At 39.8% G+C, this 14,576-nt stretch overlaps 1 protein-coding gene across 4 annotated transcripts in view; it reads right to left on the bottom strand.

The window, feature by feature from the left end:
- Nucleotides 1-14,576, bottom strand: part of CDKL5 (cyclin dependent kinase like 5) — a 227,453-nt gene that overhangs the window by 45,824 nt on the left and 167,053 nt on the right. For 3 of the 4 annotated variants that reach the window (XM_024240950.3, XM_054544372.2, XM_054544371.2), the window contains 3 exons: nt 12,553-12,633; nt 9,354-9,505; nt 3,102-4,068 (listed from right to left, as the gene is read on the bottom strand). In XM_024240950.3, the coding sequence (XP_024096718.2) occupies nt 3,102-4,068; nt 9,354-9,505; nt 12,553-12,633 (1,200 nt within the window). The remainder of the gene's footprint in view (nt 1-3,101; nt 4,069-9,353; nt 9,506-12,552; nt 12,634-14,576) is intronic. The other variant, XM_054544373.2, reaches the window with a different exon arrangement.

Below are 14,576 nucleotides of genomic sequence, written 5' to 3'. Positions count from 1 at the left end.
CATTTTATTTAAGATTTAAAATATGATTATTTTTCTCCCTCTCATTCTCCAAATGTACTCTGAGGATTCTGGGCAGGAATTCATCCAACATAGCCTTCCTTCTTTCTATTTTAAGAAAATGTCTCATTTGACTTTTACCACCTGTACTGTTTACAAAGGCCTCTACAAAAATTATTTTAAGAAAACAAATTATTAACATCTAATATAAACTCAGTAAGAGTCTCTGTGCTTTTCAAGGTGGCCCGATACTTTGCATGGAGTGATTCCTAGGATTCACTCACAGCTTAAGTTACTTTTCCAGCCTTCTGGTATCTTTGTGCTTTTAAACTTGTACTTTCTTGTAGCTGGGCACTGTACCTCCTGAACTGGCCTTCACGGTCTGTAACAGATCTGTGCTTAGCCCACAGTAACTGTTTATAATTCACTTATGACCACCATGTTCACAAAAATTCTTTTCCTGGAACTCTCAGAGAGCAATTACTTTTTCTAAGTTAAAAAGCTATTTGTTTTTCCGATTTCTTCTCCATTTTATACCATGCTGAATGCTAGCACATTCTACCCAATTTTCCCTTCCATCTCTCCTCTGCGGGAAGCTGCCAGATCTTTCTAGGCTCTGGATGTTCTTTCTCCCGACAGCATCTCCTCAGGGCTCCTCTGACCATTCCTCTGACTCCACTTCCAGCCTCTGCAAATGGGCACCTCTTGCTTTCTCCTTTCACCTGGGTGCCAGACCATCTTTTTAGCCTCTTAGAGCACACTTCTGCTTAGAGGCCAAGGTCACTTCAAATTCGACATGTCCGTAAGACACCAGTGGCAAGCAGCTGACCTCAGCACCTGGAGCTTGCCTCATAATCCCAGCTCCATCCTGAACTAGTTGGATGGAGCAACTTGGAGCAACTTGGAGCAACTCACCCAACTTCTCTGAGCTTCGACATGCTCATCTGTGAAATGAAGGGGTTGAATTAGGTGACTTCAAAACTACTCTCTTTCATTCCAAAAAGGAGGTCCTAGAAAAGAAATCATGAAGTCTTCCTTTTTCCTATATTCAATCCTTCAAATCACAAATTCTGTTGTTTCTACTTATGAGGAGTAGAAGATCCACTCTGTTTCCTACTGGCACTGACTTAATCCCAAACATATTCTCTTCACCTCGTGCTTGAATTATTGCAAAAGCCACTCCAAATTTTGCATTTTTCACTCCAGCAAAGTGGAACAAGTTGCAATGCCCAAAGCACACCATGCTATGTAACATCTGTTACCTTCCTTCTCCTTCCAATGCTCTTTTCTTCCCTCTTTCCTGAGGTCACTGTCACTTTCTTCCCAACCTTCCTGGAAGTCTCTGCTCAGGTGTCACCTGTTCTAGGAGCTCCCACAACTCACAACTTGGACTGTCTCGCTCCCTTGCCACACTGGCATGCCTCTAGCACAGTAGCCAGAATGTAACCTCGCAGTAGTGGAACAACCTATCTGTTGACAAGTGTCCCCTGCCAGCCCACACACTTAAGACGACAGGGACCCTATTCTTTTCATCTTTCTTGCTAGAGCTTTTCATATTGCCTAGCTCAGGACATACCTGAACATATCTTCACTCTTCAGCCTATTCAAAGCTTGTCTATACATCCTAGCCCAGAGAAAGACCTTCAGTTGCCTGTAAAGCCATTTCTAACTGCTTCTGCTCACAAGGACCTCTCTCTATTCTCAAATCCTATTTATAGCCAGTGCCATATTGACTTAGGTCTTACTTATTTCATTGTTTTTTGTTTGTTTGTTTGTTTTTTGTGAGACAGAGTCTTGCTCTGTCACCAGGCTGAAGTGCAGTGGCACGATCTCGGCTCACTGCAACCTCCACCTCCTGGGTTCAAGCGATTCTCGTGCCTCGGTCTCCTGAGTAGCTGGAATTACAGGCATGCGCCACCACGCCCAGCCAATTTTTGTATTATAGTAGAGACGGGGTTTCACCATGTTGGCCAGGATAGTCTCGATCTCCTGACCTCGTGATCTGCCTGCCTCGGCCTCCCAAAGTGCTGGGATTACAGGCGTGAGCCACTGCACCCGGCTACTTATTTCATTGTTATCATGTATCACTTTATCTTCCCCAATAGCAGGTAAGTTTCTTAAGTGCAAGAGCTCTCTCAGACTCTTTTGAGTGCCTGGGAACACCCAGCATAGAAAAGGTGTTCAATGTCCAAATATCAGCCTCCACAATCATAGAAGCAGCAAGAATAACTAAAATTTGTTAGACATTACTTTGTGCCAGGCACTGGGCACAGTACTTTATAGATGAAATCATGAGAACATTATTTTTAAAACATGCTTTACTGTAAGAATGCTACTTCTTGTTTTTTTTTGTTTTTGTTTCTGTTTTTGTTTTTGAGACAGAGTCTCGTTCTATTGCCCAGGCTGGAGTGCAGTGGTGTGATCTTGGTTCACTGCAGCCTCTGCCTCCCAGGTTCAAGCGAAGGAATGCTACTTCTTTTAAGCAGGTTAGGTCAGTTCTAGAGTTTGACGATGAATAAGATGGAGGAAGGATTATGCTAAAAATACTGTTTTAAGATTCAAAAACAATCCAAAAGACTGAAAACTAACATTTATCCTGGTATGAAGTTAAATTTATCTGTAGTTCTGGACAAATTTAAAACTTTTAAATTCAGTTAAAATATCGAGTAAGGTACTAGCAAAAGCTTTTGATTTAAGCAAATGTGGTTTGGAGAGATCAGAGAAAATACCCATGAATTCACACTGTATTTTAAGAAAAACTAAAACCTAACTGATACAGCTGATGAATTCTGTAATAAATCAAAATAGGATTCTCTCAACAAAATATTCCCGAAAAGAACATTCAAGAAGAAAAAATTACTAAAAACATTCAAGAAAAAAAAATTACTAAAAAATTACTAAAAATTACTATTAAATCTAAATAGATTTAAAAAACAAAAAACAAAAAAACAGAGATTAAGCCAAGTATTGCTTCCCTAAATGCATCCTATCAAGAAAAGCACAACCTCCTATAGTAGGGAAAATTGTAGACGGACCCTCATCACATCCCTTGTACCACCTTCCCCTGAAGGGCCACCAGATTCGGTCAAGGTGCTCAACTGTACCTGGGGTGACAAGAGTTGCAGGCTGTTGGCTCTAGCTGCCATCCCTTGCCCTATGCTCAAGCTTCCATCCAAGCCCTTGGCTCTCACTTTGTCACGGGTCACATACATGGAATGCCTATGAGGACGCTGCTGGGAAGAAAAGGGGCTGGTGTAGCCCAGTCCGTAAGAAAAAGATTCGTGAGGTGCAGACAGCGAATGGGAATGGCTACTGTCCATGTGCTCAGGCAGCTTCAATTCCTCCATCGTCTTAGAATGTCTGGTTGTGGTTCGACGTGAGTCCAGCGTTCCCTCATTTCGGTTATTTCTCCCAGAAGGGCTGAGCAAAGTTCTCGTGTCACTGTGTCTGGTTGGGGTTGGGCTGGTGGGAGAATTCAAGTCTAAGCAGCTAGATGGGAAGTACCTACTGGTACTGGGCTCCGCAATTTGAGCCCTGGCTTCAGAAAGGTTGCTCACAGACTTGGAGTCACTCAGTGCCCCATGGCTTTTGGCCTTGGTCCTGTAGGAGGGACTCCTAGAGGACTGGGGAATGGTGTCAATATAGCTATGCCGACTCTGCTTTTCATTGGGCTGCAGTGTCCCAGCTTTGCTTTGAGAGCTTTCCATGAATGAGTGGCGGTTCTGCTGAGATCTGCTGTTCGATTTGAGGTACTTTGTCCCTGGGCCTTCTGAAGGCTTTGGGTCAATATTAAAATCAAACTCTGTTTTTGACTTGGCTTCTTTTGGGCTAAGAAGGTGTGGTATGTTGTTGTTGGTGAGATCTTTGCTGGTAGACCCAGGCTGGCTGCTTGCTTGGTAGGTTTTGGTGTGCAATGGACTAAGACTAGCTCCAGCAAGGTTTCCATTTAGGAAGCTTTCATTGGCAGGGAGACCTTCGTCAGCCCGGGGCAGGCCTACACTCAGGTTCTGGATGTCCTTGCTGTTAGATCTGTGGTGAGACTGCAAAGCAGTACTTTTGCCGGCTTGGTTTCTATGTTAAAAACAAAAGAAGTATATCAGTTTCCCTCAATAGCTGACACACAAAAAGTATTGTTAAAAAGAAAGAATACTCAAAACACCTGGAAGACTAAAAACATTAATTCTCTCAAGCATGTGCCTTCGAATAACAAGTAGCCTATCAACAGCAATTAAGTTTCTTAGACCAACTCACTCTGTAACAAAGCACTGGCCTTGATGAAATTATTCTGGCACTGCTAAATGCTCAGCTAACTTGCTGTCAAAACGTTTCTAAACGATAATCTGGTAAAACATACTCTCATTATATTGGTACTCACATGAGTGTTTGTGATAGAATGACTGCTAAGAAGAGGGCGGAGCTATAACTCTTTATAACTCTTTTGTCTGCTTGAATGTCAGAAGACAACATTTAGACTTAAAGGTTACTATGTTTCTTGAACTTCATTTTTATTTGTAAAACTTGTAGCCTGCCTCAGAGATACATACTCACAGCACATACACACAGACACCAATGTCTCTTTTGCCTGCATAATCAAAGAATGAGAATTCTAGCAATGTACTTAATAAAAGAAAATGACCCTCTAAAAAGAAATGTAAACTGTCCAGTGAGGTTTGTTGGAAAACATGATGATCAATGTTTATGTCTTGGAGAAGTGGCAATTACTTGGGGCTCTTCAGATATCTCTTTGTACAGTAAACAGGAATCCTGTACTATCCCGGATTACAGAGATCTGAAAGAGTTCATTTCTCTCCAAAAGACACAATTATTCTCTTTTTTATTTAACACTTCATTATCCTAGACCGACTGAGCCCCCCTTTAGGACTTAAAGCTTCATTTCACACTTGGTTTAAAATACAAAATATAAATCCAGAGGAAAATTTTGTCTTCTATTTGAAAGCTGAAACTGACACCATAGCAAGGCCACTTTGTGCTACTGTAACTATTGAAAGGATCTAATTGTAGTTTGGGACAGACTAGAATGTTTAAAAATGAATAATGAATTACACAGTTCTGGTTTTACTACGCATTCAAAAAATTTTGCTGCAAATATTGCTATTGCTACAGATGGTTTGATTTGGGAGAGTTCTGTTCCCATGACACACTAATTGGAAGTCACTTTTTTTTGTTCATGTAGAATGGTAGTCTGTGAAGCTCTGACTTCCAATTTTCCCCATGAGAACTTGCATGCTCAGCCATCAAATCACATAAGGACCCATTTCCTAGTCTACCTTTCAGTCAGTAATCTCTGCCAGAAAGCTACCTGCGAGTGTCAAAAAAGAAAAAAAAATCTGATATCGAGCAAGCCTGTGACAGTGTGGGGGGCCTCATCTCTTGAATGTACTCACTAATCTCTTCCAGTTAGGTCATTAGAATTACAGCATTAAATAAAAGGACTCCTAAATATGAGCACTAAATGGCAAAGCCCAGACCTAGAAAGGAATTACAAAGAAAAAAATGCTAAGTTTCACTTTCTGTTAAATTATATTAACAGAGTCTATCCCCAGATCAATAAAGTCCTTGTATCCTAAAGGCATCAGGTTTTAAACCATTGAGTTGTTTGCCAACTTATATCTTGGTAACTGAAATATCTCAGCGACTTTTCATACCTAAATAGTGATAGACTGTCTCATCCACAAATAGATCTAAGTGTGTTGGTTATTCTCCATTTGCCCAACCTCCAATTCGTCCTCCACCCCCATCAGCCCGGCCCTGGGCCTCAGGAACCCAATGCTGCAGACTGTCACCCACGCTTCCTAGCCAGCTAGCTTCTGGTTGGGCTTAGCAGTGGAAGGCATCACAAGACAAGAGGAGAGAGGGGCTGGAGGATGTCTTCCCTGCTCCTTCCCTGCAGGCATCTGCACCCTGACTCAGATCGTGGCTGTGTCCTTCTAGATGACAGCTTCTACAGGGTGGCTCTTCCTACCCAGGTCCAGCTCTCCCTGGACTCTCAGAACCCTATTTCATCCCCATTCCCCTTCAGGCCTAGAAATAGTAATCATAGACAGATAACATGTACAGATATTGGGAAACGTCCTCAGCTCACAAAGACCATAAAGGGACAGAGAACAGCAAAGGCAGCTGCTTGAGCCTTTGGAACTCTTAGAAGCACTGTTAAGCGACATTAAGCAGAAACATACATGTGGATCTTAGGAAGAACACATTCAGAGCAACGTAAGAGACAATTCTAACATGAAAAGAGAGGTTATCCAGTTAAGGTAAAACGTGTCAAAGCTTTAGGTTTTCCGTAAAGTGTACAAAGAGCCTAAACTGCCATTCTGAGTGTTTGTGTCTTAGGATTAGTTGGAAACCACTGAGCTTTGCACATAATGCCTATGTAGAAAGGGCATCATACTGTCTTTGCGTCGGAGCTCTGCCAAAGTGCAACAATAAAAAACAGCTTTGAAAATTCCATAGATCTCTTTGACACACAACTGTAAGGAATCTGTGTTAAACTGCCAACTAGTTAAAAAAAATTTACATACAAACTCTTCTTAAATGGTTGCAGAATGGATGGATGGATGGATAGATAATGATTTAGTTAAAGTAAGTTTTAAAAGCAAATGTCGAAGGTGCAAAGCTACATTTTGATGGAGAAGGCTGGTGCAGGACCAGGAGAGTGGCAGTATGGGGCAGCTGATGCACCACTGCACCGTGTCCATGGTGAGCAGAACCTCAGGAGAGCCTGAGGGAGATAGCCAGGGGCTAAGTAACACAAGAGTCCACTGCCTGTCCTAGAGAGAAAAAATTTAGAAGACAAGGTATGCAACAGCATGTTTGTGTCTCCGGAGACAAGGTAGGGGAGTTTGTACGTGGCAACCAATGTGATATGGTGCTGTGAGCATCTCTGAAACGGTCCTGAGAAGTCTTAGGGAGCCATCGTTTGTGTTGAGATTCAAGCTAGAATTAATGTCTCTAACAAAAAAAGCTTCCATGGAATAAGGATGGACCATAGACCAGTGTGGAGCAAAAGCCCTCAGATATATGTAAAATGTGGTAAGATCATTCCTAGAAAAATCATTTAGGACTTTTTCTTTAATATATTCAATACAGTGTCAAGACCTGAAAATGTATTCTTCCAGAGATTTTAAATTTACTTATAATTTCTATTCTCCTCTATTTCAAAAGGGGACTTGGGAAGACTCCTCAAGGACCCATACAAATAATATCTTCTGTATCTGCTGAAAACATCATCACCAAGCACATCCTCCTTAACAGATCCCTAAAGAGGTTCCTGAGGAGAGCCTCAGGTCCCCACTGGTTAATTCCAAGAACTCTCTCTGTCTCAAGTGAGTCACTAGAAGACAAATACACAGTCTCTTTTCACAGTATGGGTTACATCACTAATCACTATAGCACAAATCAAAAACTTATTATCAGTCTACTGAACTTTATATCATTGGGATAATTTTTCGGTGTAAACTAAAGGAGCTAAGAGACAATTAAGGTAGAAGGGAGATAAAAGCACCTGAACTGAGAGTAACCCCAAAGAAGACACAGGACTAATTTGCACCTCCTAAATGCAAAGGAGCAACCAAATGATGACTACTATTCCTTGACTTAGTGTCCTAAAAATTTCATGGCAACAAACAAAGAAAGCCAGCTAAGAAAGGTCTATAAGATGTGAGGGGAAACAAACTGAAACCAGTCATTTTCAAGAAGAGTAAACAGCTCTAAAACACAATTACACTATCACAGTTAAGCAGAGAAAACATACGATAAATGGTCATCATCAATTTATGGATGCTTTCCCAGACCTAAATAGTACCAGATCTTGAGCTTTTAAAAATCTGATCTATTAAGAACAACTGATTGGCTGGGTGTGGTGGCTCACACCTGTAGTCCCGGCACTTTGGAAGGCTGAGGCAGGCCAATCACTTGAGCCCAGGAATTCTCTACAAAAGATAAAAAAATTAGCCAGCCATGGTGGCACATGCCTGTTGTCCCAGCTACTCAGGAGGCTAAGGTGGGAGGATCGCTTGCCAGGAAGGCAGAGGCTGCAGTGGGCCATGATCGCACCACTGCATTCCAGCCTGAGCAATAGAGCAAGACCCTGTCTCAAAAAAGAAAAATGGTTCTATATGGATGGAAAATTTGGGGTTGCGGGTGGGAAGAAAATTTATATTAAAAAAGCTTCATATTAGGAATTATTGTTTTCAGCCAGATGCTATGGCTCATGCCTGTAACTCCAGCACATGGGGAGACTGAGGCAGGAGGACTGTTTGAGGCCAGGAGTTTGAGACCATCCTGAGCAATACAGTGAGACCCCATCTCTACAGAAAATTTAAAAAATTAGCCAGGCATGATGGCATGCTCCTATAGTCCCAGCTACTCAGGAGGATGAGGTGGGAGGGTTGCTTGAGCCTGGGAGTTCAAGGCTGCAGTGAGTTATAATCATGCCACTGCTCTCCAGCCTAGGTGACAGAGCAAAGGCCCTGTCTCTAAAAAAACTAAAAAATAAAAATAAAGAATCATTGTTTTCTATTTATCTTGTAATAGTAGATGAGAGAAACTATTTCCTATCTTCCATAATCCAACGACCCCAGATGACAAGATCAGCCTCTTGGGAGATGAAGGAAAACAGGGAGACCATGACTAGGACACTGTCCTCTTGGACATGCAACCAACAGAATTGAGGAATGTCAGGTCTGAAAGACAACCTGATTGTATGGCCCAAATCCTGTGTGTGTGTTTTTCAGGAAACAGGCTTTGAAAAAATTATGCTGAAAAATTATATTTAAAGAGCAACAATTTAAATCACTGACTTTACTATTTCCATATTCTTATTCTTATGAAAAATTAATTTCTCAACTCAATGATTAAAAGACAAGAGCAATAAAAACACAAGACCTCTCTGTAGAGCCAGACCTACTTGGTCCAGTCACAAAGATTACACTAGGTACATTTCCATCCACCATCTGTGTTTGGCATTCTCTTCTCTCTCCAGGAATCCCCTTGCCTTCACCCATCTTTCTTCCTCCGGGTATCACCGATGGGTCTCATTCACACAGACTATGCTAGCTCTTGAGGCTGTAAACCCCCTTAGTTGCTAACCCAATGCTACCTTTCCCAGGGAATGCATAGGTTTCCATCATATACTAGTTAAAGATAAGAAAGTCTTTAAGACCCACACAACTCCTTAATTGTGGTTCTGAATCATGCAATAAGCATAAGGAAGATATTTTTGAATAAAGAGGGCTTTCCTTCTTTTCTCTAATTGCATCATTTAAGCAGCCACCTCCTCCACCTACTTGTAAGACCAACACTGCATCTGTATTTCCTTAAAAGGGAATATTTACCTATTAGACAATGTGCTGCTTTCCACATGGTAAGGTTTTCTTTTTGCTGACCTTGAAGGAGAACGATCCAGAAGTCTCTGGGTTTGAAATGTAGGGTGATTCAAACACTGTTCTGTCAAGTATCTGTCAGCTGGGTCCAACTTCAGTAAATTCTTAGGAAATAAAATTTACGATTGTTAAGAACATTACAAAGTCAAATTTCAGTTCTAATAAAAACCTTATTTTTTCCCTTATAAAAGAAATACACAGTCATTGCAGAATATCAAGTAAACACAGTTCAGGAAATAAAAAAAAAAGACTATCTAAATCACCTATAATCTCATCATCATTTTCCTCTTTGTATATATGATCCCAGCCCTTTTTTGAATATCCTATATACATATTTTCTTTTACAAAATATACACACAGTTTTGTGCCCTGCACTTATCATTAATCAAAATCACTTTTACAATATAATTAAAAAATTTAAAGTATACTTTTAATTAAGCAGATATTCACTTGAAAGAATATACATTCTTAATCTTTCTCTTATCCCCCAGATACCCAGTTCCCTTTTCTGGAGGCAGCCTAGGTTACCAGTTTCTTGGGCATCCTTCCATAGATATTCCCTATACATATCTCTATCTGTTCCTTTTATTTTACCCACATAGTAGTATACACGTAATTGCCTGAATTTAGCTTTCTTCCCACTTGACATAAGATCTTAAGAAATAATTCGGGGCCGGGTGTGTGGTGGCTCACGCCTGTAATCCCAGCACTTTGGGAGGCCGAGGCAGGAGGATCATCTGAGGTCAGGAGTTCGAGACCAGCCTGACCAGCATGGTGAAAACCCGTCTCTACTAAAAATACAAAATTAGCTGGGCGTGGTGGCTCATGCCCGTAATCCCAGCTACTCAGGAGGCTGAGGTAGGAGAATCGCCTGAACCTGGGAGGTGGAGGTTGCAGTGAGCCGAGATCGCGCCATTGCACTCCAGTCTGGACAACAAGAGTGAAACTCTGTCTCAAAAAAAAAAAAAAAAAAAAAAAAAAAAAAAATCATTCTGTATCAGCAAAGAGCCTCAAGTCTAATTTTTTGGTTTTAAAGTTTCTTCTTTTACTTTTTTTAAAAGTTTCATCAACTTTTAAGTTCAGTACTTGGAGGGAAAACGTTTTTTAAGACTAAAATAGAGCCAATATAATTACTACCGCTAGTCTTAAGGTTATTAGGGGCTTGAATTAATTCTGGTGACTTGTACCCCCACTAAATTGGCTGACAGGATGAGATGGCCATTTTAGGTACTTACATGTGGACAAAATTAACACGGCAGCTTTAGAGAATGGCAAAGAGAATATTTCTCTTTGAAATATTCAAAGAAGGGATAATTGGTATTTTTCATTTTTCAAATTCATTTTCAAAAAAAGCTAAAAAACAGAAGGAATGATTCTATTTATACAACATTTGATAATAACAAGGCAATACTAATCTTTGGTGACCGAAGTCAGAACTGGTTTCTGAGGGGGGTGGGGTGGCATAAAGCCTGGAAGGGGGCATAAGAAGGCTTCCAGGGTGTTAGTAATTTTCTCTATCTACATCTGGGTAGAGTTACACTAATATGTTTACATTATAAAAAGTAACTGACATATAGATATAATTTGCGCACCTTCTGAAAGGACATGTCAATAAAAATATTTACTTAAAGAAATCTGATGGTAAACGTATTAAATAAATAGGAATTTGAATGTTTAACTTCTAAACTGGCAGAAGTACAGGATGATTTGGGTAATCTTTCTACTTTTATTTGTGCTAGCTTTTAATCAGGTACCACACTGATGCTTGGCAATTATATTTGGTAATGATTTAACAAAAACATTCAATTATTTTTAACTAAAGAAAGATGAAAGGCAGAAAACATGAAATTGTATTTAATTCCATGTTCCTACTTTATTCTATTCACATTTTAGAAGTTACCAAATTACTGAGGTCCCAATCCATGAGGACTGACTGTGTGAAAAAGTGTATTGACAAAACCTACCTGATTTAAGTCATAATTTATGCCTAATTAAACAAAAGGTTTTGAGGGTTCTTTTTTGCCAGTAGCATTTCTCAATCTGCATTCAGAAGAACACTAGAGCTTTAGAGTTTTATAAAAAACAGTATTCAGTATTTAATTAAATTTGGAAAATATTGGGTAAGACAGAAATGCTTCTTTATTGTGATATTTCTGAAAGCCTTTATAGATTAATGAATATTGTGCATCTCTACAAAAGGTTGTATGGTATGTGGCCTTTCCGAAACGTCACACCCTCCTCCCCCACCTCCACCCCCACACCTATGTACACTATGTTCCCTGGAACACAGATTAACATAGTTTAAAGCACGGCAAAGTTCTGAGAATGCCACTCAGAAATTTCCGACTGTGCTAAGTATGCCTTTTAAAGGCTCTATGCACAGTGTAACCTCTACTGATTTTGACAGTTGACTGACTGGGCATAAAATAAAATTGATCCATTAATAAGTGTTCTTTGAAGGTCTACTATCAAACAACCAACACTTGCTTATGCACTTCTGGCTGCAGTAAGCTGGAGAAATATGAAAAACAGTTCCCACTCAAGGAGCCAACTGTCAACTGGAGAAAAAAAAAATAAACTTGAATAAAGAAATTTGAGAATGCTTTTAGAGTATAGAGCAGGAAGCCTTCCGGACAGGGAGGGTAGCATAAGGAAGAACACTCAGGCCACAGCATTAGCAATGATCCTGATACGTCTAAAGTAGAGCCAGAAAGAGTCTGGGAGAGAAGAGGCCAAGTTAGAAAAAGAGAAAAATTAGATTCACTGATCAAATCTGTGTAGGCGATGGGAGGCTTCAAATACCATTTCAGAAAAAATTGTTGAATTTCTTCTTTCAACATTGATTTTAAGATTTGTTTTAAAACCTTATGCTTGAACAGCTCTTGCGTGCTAACAGATTTTTATTATTCTGTCCATTTTAAGAATGTCATTTAGGGATCTCATGATTCTGTCTAGATGGACTGTGACAATACCAGATCCCATTGTAATTTCAAATAAGTTACATGCCTTTTAATATGACATAGTTCCCCATTATTTGCCATTCCACATCTCCTAAAATTTCATTCATAAAAGCAGGCTATGGTCACATGTAGACACAAAAGAATCCACAAACCAAAAGACATTTTATAAAGATAACATCAATTTGCCTTACCTTCATTAGGTCAAGTAGAACACTATTCAAAATTCCAAGGTATCTTCTTTCCAAGGACTGAGGATGGTTAACAGCTGGAAACTGTGAGACACACACAAAGGGAATGTTAACATTTGGGGAAGGACATGTGTGTGCACGTGCTTGTGTGTGTTGCAGAAGGGAGCAGATAAGCAAAAATGCCAATCTCAGTCAAATTCATACTTATATATTACTTTTGTTGTCTATGTATTTTTTTTTTTTGTTTTTGAGACGGAGTTTCGTGCTGTTGCCCAGGCTGGAATGCAATGGTGCGATCTGGGCTCACTGCAACCTCTGCCTCCCGGGTTCATACGATTCTCCTGCTTTAGCCTCCTGAGTAGCTGGGATTACAGGCACCTGCCACCATGCCCGGCTAATTTTTTGTATTTTTAGTAGAGATGGGGTTTCACTATGTTGGCCAGGCTGGCCTCGAACTCCTGACCTTGTGATCTGCCCGCCTCAGCCTCCCAAAGTGCTGGGATTACAGGCATGAGCCACCACACCCAGCCGTCTATGTATTTTTATATGGATTAATACGACTGGGTGTCAAATAATAGGAAAACTCACAGGTAAAAGATGATACTTAAATCTAGGCAGACAATACTAAGGCATGTGAAACAAACTAAAATATAAAAATTTGAACTAATTATGTAGTAAAATAGAATATCATCTGATTATAAACAATTCAGTTCTAATACAGTGTATACATAATTTGTTTGCTTATACACATGATTCTTAATTACTGATAGTAATGGAGAGTCTAGCAGAAAGGATATGATAAGACATCAGATAGAATCCTTATAGCTTTTTAACAACAACATACCATTTACTTTTGAAAACATAGAAGTAAAAATAGAGAAAAAGTAAGTGGCCAGTACCTAAAAGGTCACAGAAGTAGAGAGTGAATTCAGACACACATTCTGTCATCGCTTTTAATATGCTCTTATAATGACCTGTTTTCAAATTCTTCCTTTTTTAAAGTTGGAACCGAAGACAAACAGATTCCTAGATTAATAAATGCATTTTTAAATAAAATGAGGGGAAGGGGTCAAGTTTATTTAGATGTGCTTTTTGTTCTTTCCTCTGCGAACTCACATTCTGCAATATCTAGTGGATGTTAAAGTATTGCGTAATATGACTGGCAGAGCCCAATGCCATGTACTCCCTCCCAAATGTCAGGGCTAGTCTGCTTCCACACGTTACTTCCTCTATACCAACATACAAGCATTTCTAAGTACCGAAATCCCTAAACATGCTAAATAAGTAAATGGGAGGACTAATTATATAGTAAAATTTCAAACAAGATATTTAAGGAGTGATTATGACATCATCTCCACACCATGCTCTGGATAGCAGGAGACAAAAAATACAGGTAAGACCCAAACCCTGCTCTTGAGGAATCTGCTGTCTGGTTGGGAAAGCAATCAATGTTAAACTGTGCAACCATAAATTCTAATTGAAGCTCAGAGAAAGGAAAGACCAAGATGGTTTATGGCTGTGGAAGAAAGAACTCATAGGTAATATCTGAACTGGGTTTTGAAAAATATGAAAAATGTGAAGACAGAGAAAAGTAGGACAGCACCTTCTAGATTGAGGAGTAGAAGGAATAACATGAACTCAATACAGATGCACAGACAATAACCTAAAACTGATTTCTGAGGGAAGTGATGTTATGCGAGGCATTTTGGATATATTATTCTTATTTTAGAGATGAAGAAGGTGACAATCAGAAAGTTCAAATAACTGGTTCAAGGCAAGTTACATAATTAAACAGCAGTAGAACTAGTATTTGCACCCAGTCTTGTGATCCAAACCCACACTCTTTCTAAACCTAGGAGCCTCTCCTAAGGGAAGTACAGAGGTTCCCTTTGATGTTACTGGAGCATTAAATATCAGCCCAAAGAGAAAGACACCTACCATGCTGTGATAAAAGACCCTATACCAGTATATGTTAATATTTTGCGTATGAGGTCTATCTTATGCTACCAGATACCCCCTTATTTTTT

This window comes from Pongo abelii, chromosome X (genome assembly GCF_028885655.2).
Source record: "Pongo abelii isolate AG06213 chromosome X, NHGRI_mPonAbe1-v2.0_pri, whole genome shotgun sequence".
Taxonomy (NCBI): domain Eukaryota; kingdom Metazoa; phylum Chordata; class Mammalia; order Primates; family Hominidae; genus Pongo; species Pongo abelii.
Note: the sequence above shows the minus strand (reverse complement) of the source record. Positions and strands in the feature narration are given on the sequence as shown.